This window comes from Pagrus major, chromosome 21 (assembly GCF_040436345.1).
Source record: "Pagrus major chromosome 21, Pma_NU_1.0".
NCBI lineage: Eukaryota > Metazoa > Chordata > Actinopteri > Spariformes > Sparidae > Pagrus > Pagrus major.
The window spans coordinates 9,819,554-9,845,053 of record NC_133235.1 but is presented as its reverse complement, the minus strand read 5'-3'; the positions used below and the strand labels follow the sequence as shown (position 1 = coordinate 9,845,053).

Below are 25,500 nucleotides of genomic sequence, written 5' to 3'. Positions count from 1 at the left end.
TTAAGTGCTGGTGCTCAAGTTCATGGGTGAACCAGACTGAAGGCAAAAAGCCCACAAGGACACAGAGCGTCTGCTGATGTCTGCAGATCATAGATTTCAGACAGTATTAATTGGAAAATATAGAACCCACATAGAGAAGATGAGGACCCATTAATGTGAGCATTAAAGGCCTGAAATTAAAGGAAAAGTTCACCTGAAAATGAAAATTCAGTCATTATCTACTCACCCTCATGCTGATAGAGAGTGAAGTTCAGGTGAAGTTGTGTAGTCCACAAAACATTTCTGGAGCTTCACAGCAAAACAGCATTCTCCTAAACAGCTAAAGTAGATGGGGACTTGTTTAAAAACGTTAAAAAAAACAAAAAACAAAGTGTCTCCATACAGAGATCCTAAATTGATCCAAAAAGATGTTATTTACACCCTTTTTAAAGCAGAAATCTTCAGTGTAGCTGCTCAGCCAAAAGTGTTAGCTTAGCATTAGCTTTAACCACATATGTTTAATTTCAAATGCTATTAAAAATCTGGAGTACAAAGCAAAACAACAAAGAACATGTCACTGTGCCAATAACTGTAATAATTATAACCTGTGTTTAAATGCAGAACTGATATGGATGGACTCCACATACAAATCAGCTAACAGCTAGCAGCTCTATGAAGCTGTTTTTAGGCACTGTACTGCTTTGAGCTATATGCTAATGTCAATGCTAACATGCACACACAATTATAATGCCGCAGTATATGTGTCTTATGTTGGACAAAACAAAGAAACACTAAAAGCCTCCCTAAAAAATCACTCAAAAGTATATAGTCAGTTTTTGCATAGGGAACATTCATTCACATGAAGACAGAGTGTCTGCAGAAGTGGTAAAACTACCCATGCTTAGGGGCCAGGTAGCTGTCAAAGTGTTTTAGCATGTAAATAGGGATTTGGGGGAGATAATTCAGGCTAACAACAAAGTGTAAAACAATGAGGCTCGCTGGCTCACAACACAGACCATAGGTTAGCATACTATGACAATGCTGGAGACACATAGAGGTGTGAGTGATCTACCATTTGGTGGTCTTTGATTCCTACCAGATGGCTGTTGAAGTGTTTAGCATGAAGGTGAGAAGTAACTAAGAAACATAAGTGAAAAAAGAACAAAACAGAATCTAACCAACACTCTTTACCTCAACAGTAGATGTATCCTAGAGTAAACATATGTATATGTATATGTATATATATATATACATATACATATACACACACACACACACAACATACACTTGGGTAAGATATTTACACAGAGGCATGGTATTGAGCATGGGCAGAAAACATATCCACGCACGCATGAGGACGCACATGCCCGCTTATTTTTTACATGCAAGCGCAATGGCACCAGTAATGTACTACTTTGAGGTCTTTTATTATACTTTTAGTATTTTATAGTATTTTTTACTTCACTATATTGACTGTAAATGATAACTTCAGTTACTTGTTACTTTGCAGATTGCATACTGCATCAGAGCCAAAGTAGCACATTTTTGAATTAGTTTATTTTATCAGCAATCAGATAAAATAAACATTGAGCCTGATTACTGCGATTATCACATCTGATAATCAGTGGACCCATCCAATACAATATATAAATGAATGGAAATAAATGTAAAATTTGCTTTTACTTGTACTTTTGATACTTGAGTACATTTGTCAAGACTTTTACTCAAATACTATCAGTACTGGTGACTTTACACTTGAACCAAACTATTTTAACATGATATCTTTACTTTTACTCAAGTACGACTTTTGGGTACTTTTTTTACAACACTGGTTTTTGGTGCTTCTATTCGGAGGCTCAAGTTTGGTGTAAGGTTTGATAAAACATGAAACTGACTCAAAACTTGAATAAAAATATGGGAAAATCTATAATTGGGTCATGAATGTATTTGTGTCATTTACAAGAGCTCACAACAATCGTGACTTTGAACACTTAACAGATCTACTGTCTGTTTACACATCACCATCACACTACAGGCTCCTCATGTTGTTAAACTGATTTATTTTGTCGCAGCTCTCTGTGTTGCTGAGTGCAGAGCTGCTCTGGCTGTTTGATTGTTTTAGCTGCTTGTTTTTCCTAAAATGAGCTGCAGGAAGTCTTTCCTGTTTTGAATACACTATGAATAGAAGAGAAGTGTGTGACGGTGTGTACGTGTGTGTGTGTATGTGTGTGTTTGTGTGTGTGTGAGAAGGACGGAGAGAGACAGGGAGAGAGAGGGCCAAATATAAAAAAGGTAATAAGAATGTTTTTTCCAACATTGACTGAATATATTGATTTCACACACACACGTCTGTATCTATAAAGCCACATATACACACGGCAGGATTCAGTCACACTGATGCAGACAGTTACTCATGCACAGCCAATCCGTCTTACTGTGTTCTTCCTTTAAGCCTCTCTCACAACTCTCCTCTTCATCCTCCAGGAAACAGGACACACAACAAACTTCCAGCTTCTGTTTCTTCCACTTCCAAGTGGAAGTAGGGTATGTGGGAAGCACTTTGTGTGTGTGTGTGAGTGCATTAAAGCACTGGAAAAATAGACCTCCTGACCCCCCCGTGCTCCCATCTCTCTACGTAGAAGAAGCAAACTGTTTATATCATCAACATAAATCTCACCTGCTGCCCCCAAAACACTGACACACACACATCCACTCACGCACACTGGAGCGTGTGACTCAGATACACCTGGCCATCACACATCACGTTTCAAAAAGCACAGTTTCATTTCTCAACAGAACCATGAAATGCTGCGGACCAGTGGATTCAGATGGCGGGGGGCTGAGTGACTCTGAATCAGTGCAGAGGGAGACAGGCTGATGGTAAAGATTAGGAGAACAGGCCCCACAATACCAACTGATTTTCACACTTTTGTCAAACAATTTTTATCTGTAAACCACCATCTCACACCAAACAACCTGGTAGTATTTGCAAAAAGCAGCCTTGGACAATAGTTGGCAGCTGTTGAATAAAAAATAGATTTGATTCTGGCTCATTGTTTTTCCTTTTCCACCTTTCCTGTCCCTTTTAAATGTGCTTACTGTGATAAAGCTGAAATGCCTTCATCTTCATTTAACACCTCATTAGCAGACTTGTAGAATTATTTGTGTAATTTGGGCCTAAATGATGTCTGCGTCTCCCACTGAGGAGGAGACGTGGTGATGGTGGCATTAGCTGTGGTTTCACCCAGGAAGCAAGAAACGAGAAAAGAAAACATTTTCACCGATGTGGTTATTTGGTATATTTTATTACAAACATCTGCAACAGTAGACAACAAACACAGCAGAACTGAAAACAAACCTAATAACAGTATTTACAAAGAAACCAGAAAGTGAGAAGACAAGTCGTGGGCCAGCAGACTGCTCCTTACTCTCTCAGATACTTTGTGTAAACATCCTCAAACACACACACACACACACACACACACACGTATTTACAGTATATACACATATATACAGCTCAAGCCAACACTAGCTGGAATGTAAACTGGAGGACTCGGACTCTGTGGTCGTGGAGGCCCCCGGACGTCTCCGTGGTAAAATCTTCAAACTGGAGGCTCGGCTCAGTGTGAGTGCTCTGCGGGCTGAGCTCTTGAACCCGGCCCCCAGGAAGGCGTACAGCAGAGGGTTCAGACAGCAGTGTGCAAATGCCATGGGCTCGGCCACCGCCAGCCACACGCCCAGGACGGCCTCCAGGCCGCAGCCGCGTGGCAGGACCTCTAGACGCAGCAGAGCGTCCACGGAGATGCCTGCTCCGTATGGCAGCCAGCACACGAAGAAGCAGAGAACCAACGCGATGGTGGTCCTGACGGCTCGCCGCTTCTGCCTCTGGCCCCCCAGAGGGCCTCGGGTCAGCCTGGTGACGATGACGCAGTAGCAAACCAGGAGGACCAGGCCTGGGATCACCAGACCCACCAGAACCAGCTGCAGGTGGAAGATTGCAACCCAGAGAGGAGCATTGTCTGCTGGGTAGAATCTCCCACACAGAGTGGCCCCTTCTCCTCCCTCCTGAGTCCGGGCGAATATCAAGTCGGGCACCGCCAGGAGGCCAGCAGGGAGCCAGGCACCTGCAGGGAGAGAAGATAAAGAACAGTAAGGGCCTGTGGGAGGAAGAAGAAGAGAGAAAAAGCTGTCGATCTACAGAAAGCCTTCTGACACTCACCCACATAAACCAGTCTATGAGCCAGCAGCTGCCTCAGTCCACCAGTGTTGGTGTCCGTGGCTCGGACCACTGCCAGGTAGCGGTCCAGGCTGATGAAGGCCAGGATGAGCACGCTGCCGTACAGGTTGACGGTGTAGATAACGTGCACGCCGACGCAGGTGGCTGCTCCAAAGCGCCAGTCAGCCATGGCTGCGTCCACGGCCCAGAAGGGCAGCGCCAGAACAAAGAGGAGATCAGCAGCTGAGAGGTGGAGGCGATACCGGTCTGTGAGGCTGCACTTTGACCTGCACACAAACACAGGAGAGCAAATCAAGTCATTTTGCTTCTTATCAAGGACGCAAAGAGATTCACTGGAAGCTTACCAACCAAAAACCCTCCACTCATCTCTCACCTGCGTTGGCAGCCCAGCACTATGACGACCAGGCCGTTCCCGGTGATGCCCAGGATGAAGATGAGCGCGTAGACCACAGGCAAGAAGACCTGCTGGAGGTCAGCCGTCATGATGTGCTCCACATCACAGGGCTCCTCGAAATCTGCCCCCAGGTCACCAGAACCAGAGCCAGAGCCCGTGTCATTAAAGTCATAGTCCAGGACGATATGCTGTAGACAGATGTTAGAGGATGGTGATTGAGGGGCACAGAGTGAGGAAGGAAAGACATAAACATCCAAAACACATTTTGAACATGCTTACCTCATAGTATGACATGACGGAGGCAGTCCCTCTGCTTCCTCAGCGGAGTGAAGTTGAGGTTTCTGCCGACAGCGCTTATATAGCTGTGTCCACGCTCCTCCTCCAAACACTCCAACACATCTGTGTTCCTGCTGATACGTTTTTCCTGTTTTCGAGGTGTCAGGTGCTGATAGTGGTTCTATCACAGGATGCTGTGCTGTGTGTGTGCATGCACTGCTTGAAGTGTTTTGCCCCTGAGACCTCTGGTTTGTGATAATCAGGATCTATTGGCAATAGGAAAGACCGCCGACCTATGAGAATCAGACAATGTGTAATGTGTGACCGTATCTGTCTGCGGACTCCACGCTCTGTTGAATCAGGACAAGTAGCAGGAGTTTCAACTCGGAGTTTCAACGGAGTGTGAACAGACTTGTTGTATCTGCGTCACCGTCTTATGTGATGCATGTGTATGAACATGTATAAGAGAGGGGGGACGCAGAATGTGAACGTGGTATTCTGCGAGTGAATGGGAGATGATTATCAGCTAAGGTAAAGCTGTAACACTCCCTCTTATCTCTCACTGCCAATGAACCATGAGTGTGTGTTTGTGATGTTGGTGTGGCGCCTTTCTGAGAGCAGAATAACAGCAATGTTTCGACACCAGTACGAGCAGGAGCACATCCCTCTGGACTCCCCGATTGTGGAATGTGATTTTAACACAGTTTGATAGAATTAATTAACAAATCAACCAATTTCAATTAAAGGTGCACAGTGTAGTTTTGGGGAAGATGTTTTAATCAGAAGAGAAAGATCTTCATTGACTGATTTTTTTTTTTAATGTCTAAACAAACTAAATAAACAAACTCTCTTTGTTTTCATGACTGAATAAACTGAATAAACAAACTGACCTTAAAGGACAACACAATTTCATACTAGTTTTATATGTGGCGGACCCTGCCACCTTTCTAACTTTCAAACAGTGTTCTGGGGACCTTATTTTCCTCTGAGAACAGCTTGCTTATTCAAGTTATAGAAAAAATAAATATCTCTGAGTTTGTATTATCACCTCATTGATATTGTAAATATTAAAATTCTGAGTTTGAATTTCTTCTCCAAAACTACATAGTGCCCCTTTAATGAATCAAAACTGAATTTAAAGGATGCATATAAAGAGGGAATTCAAGTTGCAAATTCAGAATTGTGTTTCTTCATTCTGAATTAATAATTGAATTTTGAAATGAAGTAGCAAATTCATGAGGGAGAGGGATCAGTGAGGGATCGTGGGAGTTGTTCTCATTGTTAAACAATCACCATTGCTGATGAAAATCCATCTGACGTGACTCAGGCAGAAATGTTCACTGGTTAGGTAATATATGAAAGGTTTAACATCCCTCCTCATCTCTGACTCTCTCCTGGAAGTTAAAGCTACATGTGGCCATATTAAACACACCGTTACCTTGAACAAAATAATGGATCTCTGAGTTTGGACATGTCGGGAACATTTGGGATAGTGCTAGCACACAACTCTAGTCTAGTTGTTTTTAAACATGTAATGCCAAAATGTTACATAATGTATCTTTAAATCAAGTACCCTCTCACAATTCATTTGCTTCCTGCTTTAACACTCACAGTTTCCATTTCATGGCTGTTTTGGTTAAGGATGTGTCAGCAGCACAGAGCGACAGCTGGGGCTCCGATTGGCCAGATGCTGTGTTGACAGGAGTGGCACACAGGTTAGTCTTTTAATTCAACTCGTCATTAATCAGAACCAGTATCGTCAACGTTAAATATTAAATTCTGTGATTCAAATTTTTTAATTCAATTATTAATTTGTCAATTTAACTTGAATGACATTTCAATGAAATCAGTGTGTTAACTTGTAATTAAACTCCACAGACCACATCCACGTGTGTGATACCTGTCAGCAGACACTTTTCCTGGCTTGGCACTGGCTGGAAGTCCCCATCCTCTCCCGATACATTAATCCCATAAGTAAACAGTAGCAGCCCCCAAAAAACCACAGTCAAACCTCCAAGACTACACCCTCAGTTCCTTATCTCTTTCTCATTTTGCTCACCCTTCCTCCACATTCACTGGTATCAGCACAGACATCTCAAAAATACACTGCTGTGTAAAGCTCTTCAAATGTGGAAAAAGAAAACAACCTATTCCTGGTTTAACCTCACAAAAAGTATCCAGATAAAATGGTAAACATGCTTATTGGAACAGAACTGACAGTAATAATATCGATTCTGCTGCTGATAGCTTTTTTTCCCCCAAAGCTGACACTGAGCACAAAACACAGGTGTAACTCATCACATTCGTTAAAGGATTAATTCCATTTAGGTGCACTGGTACCCTGGCTCTACTTATTGCACGTAGCCTACTCCTTCACTGGGACACTTCATGATCTTTAATGTTATTTATTACGCCTGCACTTCTCCCTGATAGGACAAGTCAAACTGTGTTCTGTTTGAAGGTACACTGAATGGCACAGGGCTGATATACTGTAACAGGGGTGCTGATTCCTCTATTAAGTGGCGCCACCATGTGGGCTTTTTGAGAAAGGATCTTACACAGCACATACCCTTTGAGAATACTTCAGAAACTAAACTATCTAATCTCTTTACCATGTTAACAGAACGCCTCTCAACAAGTCACCACCTGGAATTATTCATTCATTGAAAGGGCAAAGTGTAGTCCACAAAACATTTCTGAAGATTCACAGCAAAACAGCCGTGTTCTCCTAAACAACTGAAGTAGATGGGGACCAAACAACTAAATAAATAAAATAAAATGACCCCATACAGCATCTGGCGTAATTCATGTCTCCGGTAGCCCTGAGATCCCAGAATTGATTTGAGGAGATGTTAAGCAGAAATATTCACTATAGGTGCTGAGCTTAAAGCGTTAGCATGCACACCGTCTGAAGTAGGTGCACAAGCTTGACCGTGCCTTGAAGATGAAAATAACGTCTTTTCAAATCAAACTTGGGATCTCAGGGCTTCTGGCTTTTTGTTTTTTTAAATAACAAGTCTCCATTTACTTCAGTTGTTTAGGAGAATGCTGCAATGCCTTTTTGTTATAAAGCTCCACAAATGTTTCGTGGACTTCACCATACATTCCATCAGCGCTGGAGTGAGGAGATACTGACTGAATTTTCATTTTTGATTAAACTTATCCTTTTATATCCTTGGTAAACAGTGTTTTCTATTTATAAAGAAGGGGCAGAGATACAGTGTCACGAAACCCATGACAAAATGTATATACTATGCTAATCTTTATGGTTGTTGTAGTTTTTCCAACACACCTTAATAGTTATACTAAGAGGAAATGATACAATCATTTGCTATTAGACCGTTGCTGCCACTTAAACTTGTCTTCACTTTTTGCATGTGAGTACAAAATCATTTTTTTCAGTGCATTGTGGGACAGCGCGCAAGATCCTTCAGGAACCCTCCCACGCTCTGTTCCCAGCAGCTGAGTGGGTCCCCTCGGGACATCGGCTCTGCTGCCCGGGCTGCAGAACAGAGGAGAGCAACCTTTGTTCCCAAGGCTGTTCAGCTCCTAAACTCCCATCCACCCCTGCTGAAACAGACAATAAGTAACCTGTTGATGCACTGCATTTCCCACTTCCCCTCCCTCTCTATGGCATTTTTCACTTTTGCACCAACTTGTTGCTGCCTCTTAATGCACAACCCAACCTGCCTCAATGCTACTTTGCACCTCATGTAAATACTGTAAATATGTTTTTAGTTTATTTAGTCTATTTTATTGACTTGTTTATGTCTGTGTAACTAACATGCTGACTTGTTTGTGTCTGTGTAACTAACATGCTGACTTATGTACTGTGCTGACTTGTGTCTGTGTACAACTACTCCATGTGCCCTTAATTGCCCCCCCCGGAACGAAAGTTTTTTGAATTGAATTTTCAAAACGTGCACACTCACTGCGCAAAATACCATAACTACAACTAAAACTCAAACAATTCAAGAAAAAAAGACAAAAATCAGCTGGTTAAAAGGTTCAGTCTCAAATCTGAAGTGAACCTCTTCCCAAAGAAATCAATGAAGGAAATAATAACCCAATATCATCGATGCTGTCACAGTTACCTCAAGTACCAGCCAGTTGACCATCTTCATCTCCAGCTGTGTAATTTTTTAATCTTTTAATTGAAGAGCATGAGACCTACATCTAGACCTGCTCAGTTTGGAAAGTGACATGAGATGACTTTCGTTGTGAATTGGCACTATACAAATAAAGACTGATTGACTGAAGTGAGGGTTCTTTTTTACCTTCGGCTGCACACAGGATCGGGGATCATTGGTACTGCGTTTGAAATTGATGATCAAAATTGAAAGCTCATTTTGACTACTTTTCTATTCAGAATCAAAATTGTGACACCACTACGTGCCGATATTATTGTGCATCCCTAATATGGCTAAAAACAGCATCAATGTAAAAGAAACACACATTTATTCAGTTATGCTGTTGTATGAAACTTTAAATAAACGGCATTTTGAAATTTAAGAAAAAATAAATAGCATGCAAGTACAGCATGCAGCAAACTGCAGCAGAACTTTGCCAACAAACTCAAATAGAGTTACACGTCATTCACTTCCGTAAAAAGTTATATACAACTCGACATGAATGGCAACAAGTATTTACAGACTGGTATTCAGAACACCAAACATCAATGAGAACATCACAAGTAAAAGCCTGGCGGCTTAAAAAACAAAAGTCGGGAGTCAACTCGCTAACGTGTTTCTCTGACGACCATGCTGCTGTTGCCGCGCAACTGGGCAAGCAAATCTCTGAACCCACCCCTCTTTGGTGCTTTCTTATTGGTTGGGACCTCTCTGGGCTTGGTGGTTTTTTCCAGGGGGACTTTGGAGGGAATCAGATGCTCAATCTCCATGTCCTCCATGTCTTGATCACTAAATCCCTCGAAACCAGCACTGCTACTGCTACCCCTGGCTAGGTGAAGACTGTTGTCATCGGTGTCGTCACTACTGATGTACTGGCGGTGATTGCTGCCGTGGAGGCGCTGCTGCTTGGCGACGCGAGGACCCTCAGAATCATCTCTTGTCCTCTTCCTCCTGTTCTTCTTCCTCTCTTTTTTCACTGGAACTCTGACACACTGTCGAAGGTTCCTAAAACAAAAACGCAGCATGTTTAAGATGTGTTTGTTGTAAACAGTCTATTTACAGTATCTGCTTTGATACTGCAGGGAATGTGTGTTATGCGTAAAGATGAACATTACCTCTGAAGGAACGCGTGCGCCCTCGAGCAGACTGATGGTTTGCCCTCCCCAGCATGTTGGTTAGTTCGCTGTGCACCATTCTTGACTTTGAGTCTTTTCTCAACCAGTTTTAGATGGGCCATAAGCTTCCTGATAAAAAAGATAGGTGTTGTTAAAATCTGCTGACAGCATGTGAATTTGCCATCCTCCTGGTTTTATACTTTAAAGTACAGTTCACCCCAAAATCCAAAATAATTATTTTTTTCTCTTACCTATACTACTATTTATCCATCTAGATTGTTTAGGTGTGAGTTTCTGAGTTTTGGAGATAACGGTTGTAGAGAGGTCTCTCCTCCCTCGAATACAATGGAACTAGATGGCACTAGCGGCAAAAAACTACATTTGAAAAACTCAACTGCAATGTCTCCTTCCAGAAAATCATGACCCATTTATTCAAGATAATCCACAGACTTTTTTGTGAGCAGTTTCATGTAGGAACTATTTTCCTACTACTGAACTGCACCCACCAAATCTATCACTGCGCAGAGGGAAGCTGCATCTACTCATCAGGGTTCCTACAGGTTTCTTCAAGTTAAATTTAAGACCTTTTTAAGACCATTCATATCAAAAATTAATACCTATTTCTCTGCCTATTTCATGGCCCTACCGGCAAAGAAGAATGAAATCCTTGAATTTCAGAGTGTTCATTTATTCAACAAACAAAAGACGTCCACAGTACTCAAAAGACATGTCTTAATGTGATTTACTGGTTAAATAAAATAAATAAAGAAATACAGAAATCTGTGGGTATGTAAGGGATGAGGTGGTGTCACCTTGCCCCCCATTAGCTGTCGCCAAGTTTTACTCTTTCAAATAATCAACCATCTATAGAACTTTTCAGTAAGCTATTTTTCTACTTCTTCTCATCATCATCATCATTAATTATTATTATTAATAATATTGTGTAAAGTGAGCCTCTTATCGTTTAATAGAAAAATACATCATACAAGCAGCAACTTTTGCAGCCTTGTCAGTCTGATGGCGAGTTATCACCTTTCTGTCATCACTAACATACTGTTAATAATCAAAGAAGCTCTGAGGCTTTGTTCTATATGTTATAATACAAGATTTCAGCATTGAGCTACAATCAGGCAACATTCATGATATTGTTCAGCCAAACTAACCAAAAACTTCTTTTTGATCATCATTATAAAGTTTCAGGGCGTTCCTGTAACCATTGTAACTCACGGTGCCAGAGGGGAGGGAGAGAAGCTGAATGAAGCCGTTTACACAGATACACTGCAGACAAAGTCCAGACTATAGTTGTTATTTCACACATGTAGCACACAACAGGAGACTCTCCGTGTCAGACGAGTTCTCACGTGCTGACTAAACTCAGTTGATAACGTAGCAGTGCGACGAGTCCTTGCTAGCTAAGCAGCTAAACTTTAGCGCCGCTCCGTGTTGAGATCCCGCCCTGTGTGGGTCACTACACTGTCATTGGTCAGGCGAGCACACACTGTTAACGATATAATTGGCTGTAGAGTGTGACAATCTGTCAATAAAAATCAGCCAACAGTTCTCCTCCGATCTACATTGATCTCATAAGTCGCCTCTGTTAAGTTTGAATGACGGAAATCCGTCGTAGCGACGGAGAACTTTAATCCATGCATACAGCACAAAATTTAAGACCCAGATATCAAAATTCAAGACTTTTTCAAGTCTTTTAAAGGTATTATTTCCAAATTCATAAATTCAATGCTTTTAAGACTTTTTAAGACCCCGCGGGAACCCTGCTCATGGTCGAGAGGCTTGTGTTTGTGACCAGGCTGAATGTTAATGTTAGCTAGCTGAGGTAGCAAGCCTGTCATCAGTGAGTAGATGCACGCTTCCTTGCGCATAGTGCTACAGAAAGAAAATAGTTCCTATCTGTGGATTATCTTGAGTAACTGGGTCATGATTTCTAGAAAAAGACACTGCTGTTGAGATTTTCATATGCATGTTTTATGGCGCTTTGATCACCACAAACCAAGCGTTGTCTTGTTTGAGAAAAGGCAGACTACTCACACCTGAACAATCGATATGGATAAATAGCACTACAGGACAGATAAGAGGGAACATATGTGTTTTTGATTTTGGGGTAAACTGTCCCTTTAAAGCTGGTAACCACACACACAGATGCAGGCTTACCCTCTTGCATTTGGCAGCCTCCTCGGTCTCCAGGTCTTGATCAGGACCCACTGGTCACATGTCAGGGACTTGGGATCTGAAGAACAAGCCAGAAAGAGAGGTTGGACTTGTTAGGATGCATCTGAGCAGTGACAGCAGACTAACCCGCTGGATCGCAGCTAGCAGTCATCTCTACCCATTGATGAGCACAGACCATGTGAATGTGGAAGTTATTCAGCCTCAAAACACCAGTGCGAAATCGATACTGACACAGGCCTTGGAAAAAAACATTGAGGTTTTCCTCTGTACTGAATTAGCAACGACCCAATTTCCCCACACAGACGTTACATTGTTGGTGCACTCACCATTGTCTAAGAGTTTATTTTTAATTGGTGCTTTCATCCTCTTAGCCTTCTGATAGAGCTTCCGGCAGGCTGAGCACTCTCCCTTCGAGGGCCTCCATTTCTTGGCAGTGGTGTTGTGTAGGAGGGAAGGACCAGAAGCTACACTGCTGGCAACAGAGTACCTGTCTTCATCCGACTCATCCACTCCTTCATCAGTCACATTTACAAACCTGTCTTCCGCCTCCTTGGCAACATGTTTAGCAGCATTTGTACTGTTGATGATGTCGAGGATATCACGGCCACTCCCTTCATCTGGATTAGCTACGCTGTCATCAACTTTGGCCTTCTTCAGCCCTCTCTTTGGCCTTTTACCCTTCAACCTCTGCGGCTGAACCTCTGTGACAGGGCTGGCGCTTTTCTGGGAGCTCTTCTTGGGGGCCTTTGGTTCTCTGGAGGAGCGCCTGGGAGACATGGGTATTTCCCACTTGAGACAATACTCAAATGACCTGTGATAGAGAGAAACAATGAATACCTGTAATATACATTATGTGGGTGCAATCACTAAGACGTCTGGCTTAATTTTATTTCACTATTAAAGTGAAATCACAATCTGAAAACATTTTAGAAAGATCTAATACTGACTTGCCTATAATACTTTACTCTTAAAGATGATGTAAGAATGAAAGACTCCAAGCCATCTGACTCGTACCAGCCATCAGTCGCAGGCCTGGAAGTTTAAAGACAAGAAAATACAATTTAATGACAGGTTATAAAAACAGTGAAAAATACTAAATACAGCACAGTATTAGAAAAATTATCTTGTTCCCGTTTCTGCGATGGATCTTAATTAGAGATCGACCAAGACTCATTTTTGGGGCTAATGCCACTCCTGATTTTAGGGAGTAAAAAATGTAGATGTTGATACATCGGCCGATATACACACAGTTTTTGCAATGATCACTCAAATGTGGCTATTAAACTCTTGTGACAAATATTTGTGACAGGGCAGGATAATAAACAATTCAACAATAAACTTTGTCTAAACTAACTGAAATGTAAACATACATGGAAATATAATATTATAAATGATTCCAAGCATTCTTTCTGCATTGTATTCTCTAAATAAAAGACATTTTCATATCAGTCAACCTATGGCGATACCATTATGTCTGGGATAGGCTCCTTCCTTTCACACCACTCTCTGTAAACTCTGCATGTATCGTGGTAGCAGTGCACACAGCTGTATTTTGCCATGAGACAGAAACCAAGCAGTACTATGCTGAAACACCACTTTCCCCACAGGTTTGCTGTGTGTCAGTAAATTTTCATTAAACCGCAGTTTAAGTTATAAAGGATTCAGCATGATCTGAGAACAATATCAACTGATATCATAACATTTCTTCAACTAAGCTAGGTTTTCTACACAGGGCCTCTCCAGAAGAACAGGTAATGACGCAGATCCCTCACAATACTTGATGGTTTAGCTAGTTAGCCAACAATTTAATGGTGAATATTTCCAAACTAGCTTAAAATCAGTCGCAAAACAACTGATACACGACGATGAACCTGGGGGCCATCGGTCCGTGTTGTTTTGAAACCCTGACATTGGTTATCTAACAATAACTTCAGCACACCCGACTCGAAAATGTAGTTAACCGTTAACTATTGTTGTAGTTTAGCGAGTTTTAGCGCCCGGCTAAGCTAGCAGGACTAAACTAGACAACAGACAGAAGGCTGCTGGTCAACATTAACGCGGAGATAGTTTCCCTCATGTAAGCGAACGTTAGGCGAAGACTTTAAAACTTACTTCGTCTCATATCGTTCACCGTTACCGTGACATGACATGTCCGCTAACTGTTTTTACTGACATCTGGCTAAACCCCGCAGACACAGAGGCGCTTACTTTAGTAAACTCGCTGGTGCCGCAGTGAGCTCGCGGACCTCGGGCTGCCTTGTTGAGCTCGAGGATAACTTGCTTGAAGATGCGCGCGCGGGGGGGGACATGGGCGGAAGGGAGGGAAGCTCGTGGATTCTTCTTCTACTGTTTTTATTTTAAAACTAGTCGGTGATAACGCCACCAAGTGGACAAAACGTTTGAATGCTAGAAGACATCACATCCAAAACACAAGCCTCAAAACATGTTTGATGAAGAATGTTTTGACTCGTCTGTCTCCTTTATGTGAAAGTTGTAAATTAATATTGATGTGTTAAAATAAATGTTTTCAGGAAGAAGTTTTAATCTGAAGAGAAAGATCTTCACTGATTTTATGCCTAAACAAACAAACCAAACGAACACAATTTCTTTGTTTTCAGGACTCCATAAACTGAATAAACAAACTGACCTTAAAAGACAACACAACTGTTTTACTTTTTTTATATGTGGCGGACTCTGCCACCTTTCTAGCTTCAAACAGTGTTCTGGGGACCTATTTTCCTCTGACAACAGCTTGTTTATTCAGTCATAGAAAAACTAAATATTTCTGAGTTTGTATTGTTACTTCATTGATATTGTAAATATTACAATTCTGAGTTTGTATTTCTTCTTCAAAACAACGCAGTGCCCCTTTAACTAAAGAAGAGACTTGCTTACATACTTACTTGGTTACATAAAGGTTAAGTCATAATTACAAAAACATAAATCTTAACAAGTAGATCATTTCCCCTCCACTTTTTGTGTAATTGTTGTGGCTACTCTCAAACAAGGAAATTCTAATGACATCTTCATCCTCATGTAAATCACATACCACCATATGTTAAAACTGTAATAAACTGTCATAGACAAACATGGATACTACCAGGCACCAGGTTTCTATATGTCAGTTGTGGTAATTTTGTGAAACACGCACATTTTGTCTAATCACAGTTGAAAAAACACAGGTGTAAATAATAAAATGAATTCATTCCATTGAGTTGCTTTAGTTTCAGGATCCTGGTATTGTGTATGCTGATATACTGCTGTGGCTCACTGAGTCACTTCAATAAAACAGAGCCATTGTTAATGTAATAACACCTATGATTTTCCCTACTATTACTAATCAATATACCTGCTGTGAAAAGGGGAATGCAGGACCCAATTGAGGAGGTTTGAACTCTAAAGAACTTGATATACTTTCTCGTGGTAATATGGTATCTAATATTTCGTGCAAGTAAACACGGAGTTTGAGACCATCCCTAAATGTATGGATTAATGTCCAAATTAAAAATTAGTTGTGTTAAATAAGATCAGACCAATGGAACTACTATTACTTTACACCATATTCATTACACATGGAGATATACATTTGAACTGAAAAGGGCATTCCTGTTTACTGTCAGTAATGCAATTGGCTGCAAAACACTGATGTTTCAAGAGGGGAAAACTCCAACAACAATAACCAACAACTTAGTCAGACCTATGTCTTACAGCTTGTTACCCGGCTCAGCTGTATCTGTGGGTGTCCAGAAAACAAGTTTAGCCAGAAATCTCTTCTCTTCGACAAAACACAGCCGGTTCCCTAGATGAACTCTCCCCCAAATGCAGTAGCAACTGTGATTGTGCTTTCTTTTATGTATGGATAGCAGTAAATTAAATTACACAGTAACAGTATCACTAAAAGTCCCATATCAGTAATGTCTAACCTCTAGCCTGCAATCTAGGACCGCTATTGTCACTTGTATTTAAGTGAGGACTTTGAACGCACCAGCTCTGCTAATTCACAGAGGAATTCCAAGTCAAACAGAGTATGCTGAAGGGGGTTGGGAGGTGGGAGGGCGCGTTCTTATGGAGGACCAAAACTGCAAAAAAAAAAAGAAAAAAGAATATATATATATACATATATATATATATATATATATATATATATATATATATATATATATATATATATATATATATATATACATATATATATATTAAGGGCCATTCATTCATACATTTTATTTCCTCCGTTTTCCCGTGATACCAAGTTAATTTCATTTGTTTTCTCAAGATCTCGAGTTATTATCTCGAAATAACAACTGCCGTTTTGCCGAGATAACGGGATAATTTTCTCGAGATCTCAGGATAACAAAATGTTGTTTTCCCGAGATAAGGATATAATTAATTTGAGATCTTGAGAAAACAAAACGATAGTGTAGTATATTAAATCATTGCAGGAAACATCATTCAGTGTAGCAATGTCAGAGGAGCAGGAGCATATCGATCACCACGTCACATATCTTTTCAATCAAGGCCTGACACAGGCTGAAATAGCATTATGCCTTGCTATTTCAGATAATATACACATTACACATTAGTGTGCATAATCTAAAAAGACGGTTAGCAAGGCTTCAGCTATATTGGCGGCGCAATCTAAGTGAGCCTGATGTCGTCATTAACAGCATAGCTGACCAGCTACGAGGTCCCGGGCGTCTCCATAATCTCAGGCCTATCATATCACAGTCATTATCTCGAGATCTCAAATTAATTTTATCGTTATCTCGGGAAAACAAAGTTTTGTTATCTCGAGATCTCAAGAAAATTATCCCGTTATCTCGGGAAAACGGCAGTTGTTATTTCGAGATAAAAACTCGAGATCTCGAGAAAACAAATGAAATTAACTCGTTATCATGGAAATAAAATGTATGAATGCATGGCCCTTTAGGGCTTCGTAATATATATATACATACAGTATATAAACAAATAAACAAATGACTCAACAAATACATTAATATACCAATGAATGCACCAAAAATAAATAAATATATTGATGCATATTGCAACATTGGCACTCGACTAACCGATGGGCAGAAGTTGAGCTTATAACACACATTTAATGTCAGCCCTCTCATTAGCATTTAGAAGTAAAAATCCAATTAATTAATTGTACTAATTGTATTTGTATTAATTATTGTAATTGTATTATTTGTAAATTAATAAATGCCTAGATTTATTTCTAATAATAACTCTAATATTAGGTTTTCACTTGTGTCTGTTTTTTTGTTGGTTGGTTTGTCAACAAGATTACACGAGAACCACTGAATGGATTTCCACGAAACCTGGATCAAGGATGGGTCTTGGCCCAGAATAGACCCCATTAATGTTTGGTGCAGATCCAGATAAAGAGATGAATCCTTTAACATGGTGAGATGAGGAATTTTCATTAATTTTTGGGGGAAATGCATGCATCCTGATTAATACAAATCATACATATTTAGTTGGCTGGTATCGAGTTTGATACTGAATGAGGGTTGATTGAATTAAAGGGCACTATTGGGCCTTGGGGGAGGTATACACTCTGCTGAGTGACATTCTAGTTTTTTTGGTGTATTTATGTTAATTTATTTGGTGAGTATTTTTAATTATTTAGTTACTTTTGATTTTGTCAGTGTCAGTCCTCCATATGGTCGTAGTCCATTTCTTCCTCATTGTGCCCTACCTTCTCTCTGTGTTGGATTCAGTGAGCTGTTGACACAGAGGAAAGAGAGCAATGTGGAAAGCAGCAGTGTTTGTGTTCCTGCTGCTAAACATGTTTATTCAGGTGAATGGTGCTGTGGATAAGACAAGGTCCGTGGCAGAAAACTCCGGGCCAGAGAAGAATGTGAAGACAGAAGAGGGTGAAGGCTCCAACACCGTTCCTGCAAGTGGCACTGTGTCTTCCAGTTTCTTGGGTAACTTGCTGGTGGTACCCATGGATGGGAGTCACTGGGTGGGTGTGAAGGCCCTTGCACAAGAAATGGGTCGACGTGGACACCGGGTCACGGTTGTGATACCGGAGGTCAGCATACGGATGGGTCCAGGGAAACACTACGAGACTGTGACCTATCCTGTTCCGTACGACAAGGCTTATATTGATTCTGTCATGGCCTCACACATGGATGTGATCAAAAAATCAACACTGTCTTTCACAGAGAAGATAAAGAAGCGATTCTCGCAAATCCAGAAGGTAACAGGCTTAATCCACACTGGTGCCGAAAGCCTACTGTTCAATGACAGTCTCATCTCACATCTGGCACAGCAGGTGAGTCCTACAAATACAGATTTGAACACAAGATCAGGATCATGTGCAAAAGCCAATAAAATCCAATACAATAGCCTTGAACTTTATACTGAATTTATGAGGCACATCAGTATCAGACTGTGTTTACTACTCTTAAACTACTCTTTGGGGCTGTTGCTATATTGGACTGCATTATTCTGTGACCTCTTCATGTTACTGTGTACAACCCCCTATATCTACGGAAGCAATTATTCTTTACTTATGAGAAAGAAAGTACCCTCTGACTGATCATATTATTATCTCAGGCATGAGATTGGTAATACTGATGCAACAATGTGTAAGCATTATAATGTCGTAGCTGGTTTAGATGGAGCGTAACTACTTTATCTGCGATAACATGCCAGATTTTGGTTTCAGACAATGTAAATATTTTGTATTAATAATTTTAATTTTAAGCATCAGTAAATGAAGTGGAGTAAAAAGTACAATATTTGTTCAAAAAATGAAGTGTAGTGTAGGGAATTGTATATGTACTGCATGTACTGTATATGTGAATTTTGATCCCAGAAGTGCTGTTTTAGTATCTCCTCTTAAGATTCACCCCTTTCTCCTACTCTCCTGTTGTACCTTTTCACTCTGCAGGGCTTTGACGCCGTCCTAACAGACCCCATGGTGCCCACAGGCTCATTAATATCTCGGAAATTAGGTGAGCCCCGCCACACATGGCTTGTCTCTGTTCTTACACTTCTGCACATTTACTCACCGGTCATCATTAAACCATTTTCAGGTCTCCCCACTATTAATCTGCTGAGGGGAATTCCTTGTTCTCTGGATATGAAGTCTGCAGGCTGCCCCTCGCCGCCCTCGTATGTGCCTCGCTTCTTCACAGGATACACGGATAAAATGAACTTCAAGGAGAGGACTGTCAACACTTTGGTGAGTACTCATAGCCACATATGTATGAGGGGTGGCTGTGTTTCTTTTATTCTGAAAAATCTAACTTTACTCCACTTTAAAAGTGCACTATGTAGTTTTGGGGAAGAACTTCCACCAGAAGAGAACGGTCTTCATTGACTGATTTTTTATGCCTAAAGAAATAAATAAACAAACTCTCTTTGTTTTCATGACTGAATAAACAAACTGACCTTAAAGGACAACGCAGTTTCATACTGTTTTACTTTGTTTACATTTGGCGGACCCTGCCATTTTTCTAGCTTCAAACAGTGTTCTGGGGACCTTATTTTCCTCTGACAGCTTGTTTATTCAGTTATGGTAAAAATAAATACTTTTGAGTTTGTATTGTTACCTCATTTATATTGTAAAAAATACAATTCTGAGTTTGAATTTCCTCTCCAAAACTACATAGTGCCCCTTCAATACATTAACCACAGATTATGCACTGACACAACAGAAGCCCTCGGTGTCTGGCTCCACACTTAACCACGTAGGTCATGTTGTCCTTGTTAAACTTTGTCTTCAGTTTGAGCGCCATTAAAATATATTGTTCTGTGATGCCTCTGACCTACAGGTGGCTTTACTGGAGCCACTGATGTGCCGACTGCTGTACTGGCACTTTGACAACATAGCCTATCAGTTCCTGGGAGAGGAGGTGGGCATAGCTGAAGTGCTGTCAGAGTCTGCCATTTGGCTGATGAGGTAACATGTACAAAGGTTATACTGTAGAGTGATATTTGGGGGAAGAATACACATCAACCTAGACTGTCCTGTTCTAAAATTCACACACATACACACACACACACACACACACACACACACTATTACACCGATAGTGAAAAGTAAAGTGAAAAGGTAAGTTTTATTGTTGTTATTGTTTCATACCACTAATCACATTGAGAGAAAAAAAAAGTCAGACTCTTTGTCTAATATTCAGATTGATATTGTGATATTGTGTTTAACCAGGACTGACGCCATATTGGAGTTCCCACGCCCTCTCATGCCCAATATGGTGCTTGTTGGTGGAATCAACTGCAACGTGAGAAATCCTCTTCCTAAGGTAAGGCCCATGTGATTCTGATTTTGATGGAAAACAATTAGTTTCTTTTACTTCCTTCTACTCACTTTGTCTCACTGCTCTCAATTGAGGGAGATCAATAGAACAAAAACAGAAATGAATGCCAGGCCAACCATGTATGTTTGTGTGTGTGCGTTTGCAGGATTTGGAGTCCTGGGTGTCAGGAGAGCATGGGTTCATAGTGTTCACTCTGGGCACCATGCTGTCAGAAATGCCTGAAGAAACGACCTCTGCCTTTCTAGAAGCCTTCAGACAGATTCCACAGAAGGTTCAGGAATGACATATTTCACCATTTCAAATCATACATTGATGCGATAGTCAAAAAGCAATAGCTGACAGTCGTTTTTGCAGGTAATATGGAGGTACACCGGACAGGTTCCAGGCAGTGTCCCAGAAAATGTAAAGATAATGGAATGGGTGCCTCAGAACGACCTGCTAGGTCTGTAAACATCCTAACACGTGAAGTGAAGCACACTCCGACCACGTGTCACATACAATAACGTCTGACATCTTTGTGTTGTGTTGTATTGTGTTGTGTTGTGTGTGTTAGCACATCCTGGAGCTCGGGCTTTCATCACCCATGCTGGCTCACACGGTCTCTTTGAGGGACTGTGTCACGCTGTTCCCATGGTGATGGTACCAATCTCGGGGGACCAGCCGGACAACGCACAGAAGATGGCGAGCAAAGGCGTGGGAGTGGTGTTGGACATTGTTACCGTCACTACAGAGAGCCTTCTTCAGGCACTGAACGATGTCATCAGTGACACCAGGTGAGGGGGTCAGAGGTCGCTCAGTGTTGGTTCTGTTAAAAAGAAGCTCCTTAAATCTTGTTGCTCATGATGATCAAAATATCAAACAAGTTTTGGAATCTAACTCCCATGTTGTATTTTTCAATTTATGTCCAGGTACAAAGAGAACATTCAGAAGCTGTCAGCTCTCCATAATGACCGAGAAGTTGACCCACTTGAGCTTTCTGTGTACTGGACAGAGTTTGTGATGCGGCACAAAGGAGCAAAACATCTCAGATCTGCTGTCCACGACCTCAACTGGATCCAGTACTTCTGCCTGGATGTAATAGCGCTGCTGACTACTGTAGTCCTGGTTTTTGTGATGCTGACAGTAAAATGCTTGAAGCTTTGCCTCTGGAAACTGGGCAGGAAGAGGAAGCAGGACTAATCTGGTGCCACATGTTCACCTTCATCTCAGCAGTAATAATGTATGTTAAAAGGGACAGTTCACCCCAAAATCAAAAACACTTTTTTCCTCTTGTAGTGCTACTCTTGCTGAGTTTTGGAGATATTGGCCATAGAGATGTCTGTTTGTTTTTAATATATAATGTAACTAGAGATGACACTCCAAAGAAATACATTTGAAAAACTCTTTCCAGAAATCATGACCCACCATCTTCAAGATAATCGACAGACCTTTTTGTGAGCAGTTTCATGTAGGAACTATTTTCTTTCTACTGAACTCATGCTCTTGACAGGGCAGGATGTAAACACCAGTGGCATCCTCCACAGCTGAGCTGTAATGTTAGTTAGCTTTGTTAGCTAGCCTCTTGCCCATGAATAGATGCTGGCTTCTGCAAAGTGATGTGGTTGGCGGATGTAGTTTGGTAGAAAGAAAATAGGTCCTACATGAAACTGACCGTGTCATGAATTCTGGAGAGAGACGTTGCTTTTGAGTTATTAAAAAGTAGCCAGCTAGTTTCATTATATTGGAGAGAAGAAAACAGTCAATATCTCCAAAACTTGGCAACTCACACCAAAACAGTCTAGATGATAAATATCACTACAGACTACTACTGATTTTTGAAATATCTTTTTAAGGGAGCTTAAAAGCGAATCATTATAATTCAAACATTTGTGCAGAGTAAATGTGGTTATGGTTTAAACGTGTAAGAAGAATAAGAAAAGCTGTGGTGTGATCAAAAAAACATTTATTGAACAGAAAATACAGAATAGTATTAGACTCCGTTATCGACTGGCATTGAGGGAGAGTGATTAACATTAGTGATGGCCACCCTTCTTGGGTGGGAACATGACGTACTCTACAGCCAGAGCAACAGTAAAAGCAGCAAAGCCCCACTTGAAGCCTCTCAGCAGCACCTCGGAGAAAGTGACAGCACGAGCGAAGCCACCTGAGTATCTCCACGCCTCATTCCTGCAGACAGAAGAACAGCAGCAGGAGGTCAGGAAGAAGAATAACAAATATATAATTTATACATCATGTGTGGATATAATTACTGACCGTGCCCAGGGGTCCTTGAGGCCCCTGGCTGCCAGCCTCTGCTGTGTGAACTCCATTGGTGTTCCGTCTGTCTTCCACTGCCGCCAGTCTGGCATGGACATCTTGCTGTGGCCGTGGTCACCTCCCATGCTGAGAGCAGATACAGATATATGCAAGTTGACAGTCATTTTAAATGGTAATTACCAGTTAGTTTACTGGTAGAAGCCTCAATTTGTGTCTCTCTTATCATCATTTCATTTTATAAAATATGAGATACATCTGTGATTAGACTCAGAAATATGCAGCAATGTTTCAGGCAAAATGGAAATACGAGACACAGAATAATTCTTGTCTGTAATCCACAAAGGCTCTTGGATCCTGGCCCAAACATATTTCCTCCAATTAACAGTGAAGGAAAGTTCTATTGTTTCATAAGCTGCATTTCCAGACCTGAACCACAACACAGACTGAACCCTAGTTACAACTGCTCGCTCTTTGGTTTTGCTCTTTGTTGAGTCCAGATAATAAAGACAGCTTGAAAATTGGGTCAAAATCATTTTACTGTGAAGGCAAAAAAACTCAGCTTTGGTGATCAAAGTGCTGAGTATCTGCAGTGCTACTTCAATTCCATTTTTACCAAAGCTGCAGCTTGTTTCTGTCATCTAAATGTAATGCACAGCTTAATGAGTTTTAAAAAAGAACTTTTCAAGCACTTTCAAGGTAGCTCTAACATTTCGACACTCTCAAAGCCTTTATCATCACATCTAAATTGTTGCAATTGTGAAAATAAAGTTTACAGAATTTCTTTATACCCACAACAATGAATGTATATTGGCATTATATTTATATTAACTATGATGTGTGTGTTATGAACATGATTATTTTATGCTTTCTGATTTCAATACCAGGAGACAAACAATATGCAGACAGGAACGCTTCAATTTAAATATTAAGGGGCTCTATGTAACCGTTTTGAGCAATTTACATATATTATACATTTTTTATTGGCCACATGTGAGCGGACTGTAACATAATGTGAAAAACGAGACCTTCCCCCATCCCTCTCAGTTGCCTATACAAGCCTGTGAATTATATGTTTAAGTTGTTTAATGCTGCTGGACTGTGGATTTCTTTGTTCCACAGAGCCCCTTTACACTATTTTTGGTTTACATGAGTGGCTGTGTAGACTAAACACCAGATTATGTTGAAAATCAAGCATTTTTCATTCAAGGGATATATTCGGATTCAAACATATTCCTAACCTTGAAAACACAATGGTTCAAATGAAGCCTTTTCTATTATTAACTATTAAGACTTAGTACAAACCCTGACGGAAATGCTATCTGTGCAAAAGACTGACACATTAATATGATGATTATATAAGATTACCATTTTATTAAGTAAGCACTACATAATAAAGCTCCAACCCCAATGCAAAGATACACAACTTCATTTTACTTCCTAATACATTTTATTGCTCATTGTATCAGCACAAACATAAAAAAAAGATGTCTTATACAGTGAGGTGGAGATGTTTAGCACCTGACCTTATGGGAGTCAATGTGCTGGCCAGGATACATGGGCCCACATTATACTAATTGATTTAAAACAGTCCTTAATCTTTGTACCTTGTATACAAAAAAGGGTAAGCGACAATTTCGGGAATAAAGTTTACGTTTTATACTTTAATGAATGCCACATAACAATTTGTAATGTTTTATTTTCGATTAACCCACAGGTCCAAACTGACTGATCAGTAATACTGATGTTATTATGACAGTGTGTTAAATGTGTACTTTTCCTACTAAAATACCCAAAGAAACAAACTTGTGTCTGCCTTCATGACATTAGCCTGCTAATGCTCACCGGTGTGAAACGTTTTGAACATTTGACACTTGCCTTGAGTTATCACTGACTGGCTATCTTAATCCAGTCATTGTCATTGATTACTTAACTAGCTTGTCTACCTAAAATAAATGAGCCCTTCATATAAAATGAATCCAATTGTTGAGTAAAAGAAGACAAAAACGTACACAGCGTTTCCTGGGCTAGCATTACGTTAGCTAACGAGCTTACGTTCTCTCGCTAGATAAATAAAGCGTTTGTTTTAAGACGCATTTGCTACACATTTATATTTGTAAAGATTCTGTTGTCACCCAGTGTGAAAGAGCAACAATTATCGTCAGAAATGTATGATGTTATTACAAACAATCACTGTACCTGAGTGGTTTGTTGTGACCTCTGCTGCTGGACTTAAGTTTGCGACAGTTGACGTTGTTTTACGGCAAGTTACGGAAACGCATTCGGGACAAAATACCAAAGCGTGCGTTTTGACATTTCACTTGAGTACCAAAAATAATAGCAAAACAAAAATATTTATTTTGTTCTATCCGTTTGTTCATTGGAAAACCTGTGAAACAGAAGTCATTTCAGCAATACAAGTACAATTCCTATTAGTCCATACATGTAACTGTTGAGGATCATGAGGATCACTAATTGTTACCTTCATGTAGATATTTATTCAACTGTCAACCTTCTGGTTGACTACTTACTACAGATATACCTTTAATATATAAGTATTTTATTTTCGGTTTGTTATATTAAGATTTAAATTTTTAAAGGAATTTGTATGTTTTCCTTTCAATGTTTAATATAAAGA

At 40.5% G+C, this 25,500-nt stretch overlaps 4 protein-coding genes across 8 annotated transcripts; 1 reads left to right on the top strand and 3 right to left on the bottom strand.

The window, feature by feature from the left end:
• Positions 1-3,268: 3,268 nt before the first annotated feature.
• On the bottom strand, positions 3,269-7,133 carry LOC141016197 (C-X-C chemokine receptor type 4-like). Of its 4 annotated transcripts, none has more exons than XM_073490430.1 (5): positions 6,787-7,133; positions 4,890-5,179; positions 4,590-4,798; positions 4,199-4,482; positions 3,269-4,103 (listed from the first exon to the last, which is right to left on the bottom strand). In XM_073490430.1, exons 2-5 carry the CDS (start codon positions 4,902-4,904, stop codon positions 3,508-3,510), a joined length of 1,104 nt encoding a protein of 367 aa, XP_073346531.1. In that variant the 5' UTR covers positions 4,905-5,179; positions 6,787-7,133; the 3' UTR covers positions 3,269-3,507. The 4 variants fall into 4 exon arrangements, with proteins under 4 accessions (XP_073346531.1, XP_073346532.1, XP_073346533.1 ...); XM_073490431.1 differs by having other exon boundaries at positions 4,890-5,152; XM_073490432.1 differs by having other exon boundaries at positions 6,946-7,133.
• A 2,218-nt stretch (positions 7,134-9,351) lies between these two features.
• Positions 9,352-14,519, bottom strand: LOC141016196 (uncharacterized). Its single transcript, XM_073490429.1, has 6 exons — positions 14,431-14,519; positions 13,270-13,350; positions 12,645-13,129; positions 12,301-12,376; positions 10,132-10,260; positions 9,352-10,021 (listed from the first exon to the last, which is right to left on the bottom strand). Exons 1-6 carry the CDS (start codon positions 14,466-14,468, stop codon positions 9,625-9,627), a joined length of 1,206 nt encoding a protein of 401 aa, XP_073346530.1. The 5' UTR covers positions 14,469-14,519; the 3' UTR covers positions 9,352-9,624.
• A 3,516-nt stretch (positions 14,520-18,035) lies between these two features.
• On the top strand, positions 18,036-23,386 carry LOC141017471 (UDP-glucuronosyltransferase 1A1-like). Its single transcript, XM_073492197.1, has 9 exons — positions 18,036-18,601; positions 19,223-19,286; positions 19,368-19,516; positions 20,109-20,236; positions 20,501-20,594; positions 20,755-20,880; positions 20,964-21,051; positions 21,163-21,382; positions 21,518-23,386. The coding sequence occupies exons 1-9, from the start codon at positions 18,071-18,073 to the stop codon at positions 21,786-21,788; spliced, it is 1,671 nt and encodes a 556-aa protein (XP_073348298.1). The 5' UTR covers positions 18,036-18,070; the 3' UTR covers positions 21,789-23,386.
• On the bottom strand, positions 22,535-25,099 carry ndufb3 (NADH:ubiquinone oxidoreductase subunit B3). 2 transcript variants are annotated; one of them, XM_073492199.1, is made up of 3 exons: positions 25,062-25,099; positions 22,863-22,991; positions 22,535-22,775 (listed from the first exon to the last, which is right to left on the bottom strand). In XM_073492199.1, the coding sequence occupies exons 2-3, from the start codon at positions 22,988-22,990 to the stop codon at positions 22,622-22,624; spliced, it is 282 nt and encodes a 93-aa protein (XP_073348300.1). In that variant the 5' UTR covers position 22,991; positions 25,062-25,099; the 3' UTR covers positions 22,535-22,621. The 2 variants fall into 2 exon arrangements, with proteins under 2 accessions (XP_073348300.1, XP_073348299.1); XM_073492198.1 differs by lacking the exon at positions 25,062-25,099 and having other exon boundaries at positions 22,863-23,029.
• Between the last annotated feature and the right edge of the window lie 401 nt (positions 25,100-25,500).

Coding starts and splice junctions, on each gene's coding strand:
- LOC141017471 (XM_073492197.1), top strand. CDS start 18,071: ATGTGGAAAGCAGCAGTGTTTGTGTTCCTGCTGCTAAACATGTTTATT. Junction 19,517..20,108: donor AGAGGACTGTCAACACTTTG/GTGAGTACTCAT, acceptor TCTGACCTACAG/GTGGCTTTACTGGAGCCACT. Junction 20,881..20,963: donor TCAGACAGATTCCACAGAAG/GTTCAGGAATGA, acceptor TCGTTTTTGCAG/GTAATATGGAGGTACACCGG.
- ndufb3 (XM_073492198.1), bottom strand. CDS start 23,029: ATGACTGTCAACTTGCATATATCTGTATCTGCTCTCAGCATGGGAGGT. Junction 22,776..22,862: donor CTCAAGGACCCCTGGGCACG/GTCAGTAATTAT, acceptor TTCTGTCTGCAG/GAATGAGGCGTGGAGATACT.
- LOC141016196 (XM_073490429.1), bottom strand. CDS start 14,468: ATGTCATGTCACGGTAACGGTGAACGATATGAGACGAA. Junction 13,351..14,430: donor GGTGAACGATATGAGACGAA/GTAAGTTTTAAA, acceptor TTAAACTTCCAG/GCCTGCGACTGATGGCTGGT. Junction 10,022..10,131: donor GCGCACGCGTTCCTTCAGAG/GTAATGTTCATC, acceptor TTTTTGTTTTAG/GAACCTTCGACAGTGTGTCA.
- LOC141016197 (XM_073490430.1), bottom strand. Junction 4,483..4,589: donor GTGCTGGGCTGCCAACGCAG/GTGAGAGATGAG, acceptor GTTTGTGTGCAG/GTCAAAGTGCAGCCTCACAG. Junction 4,104..4,198: donor TCATAGACTGGTTTATGTGG/GTGAGTGTCAGA, acceptor CTCTCCCTGCAG/GTGCCTGGCTCCCTGCTGGC.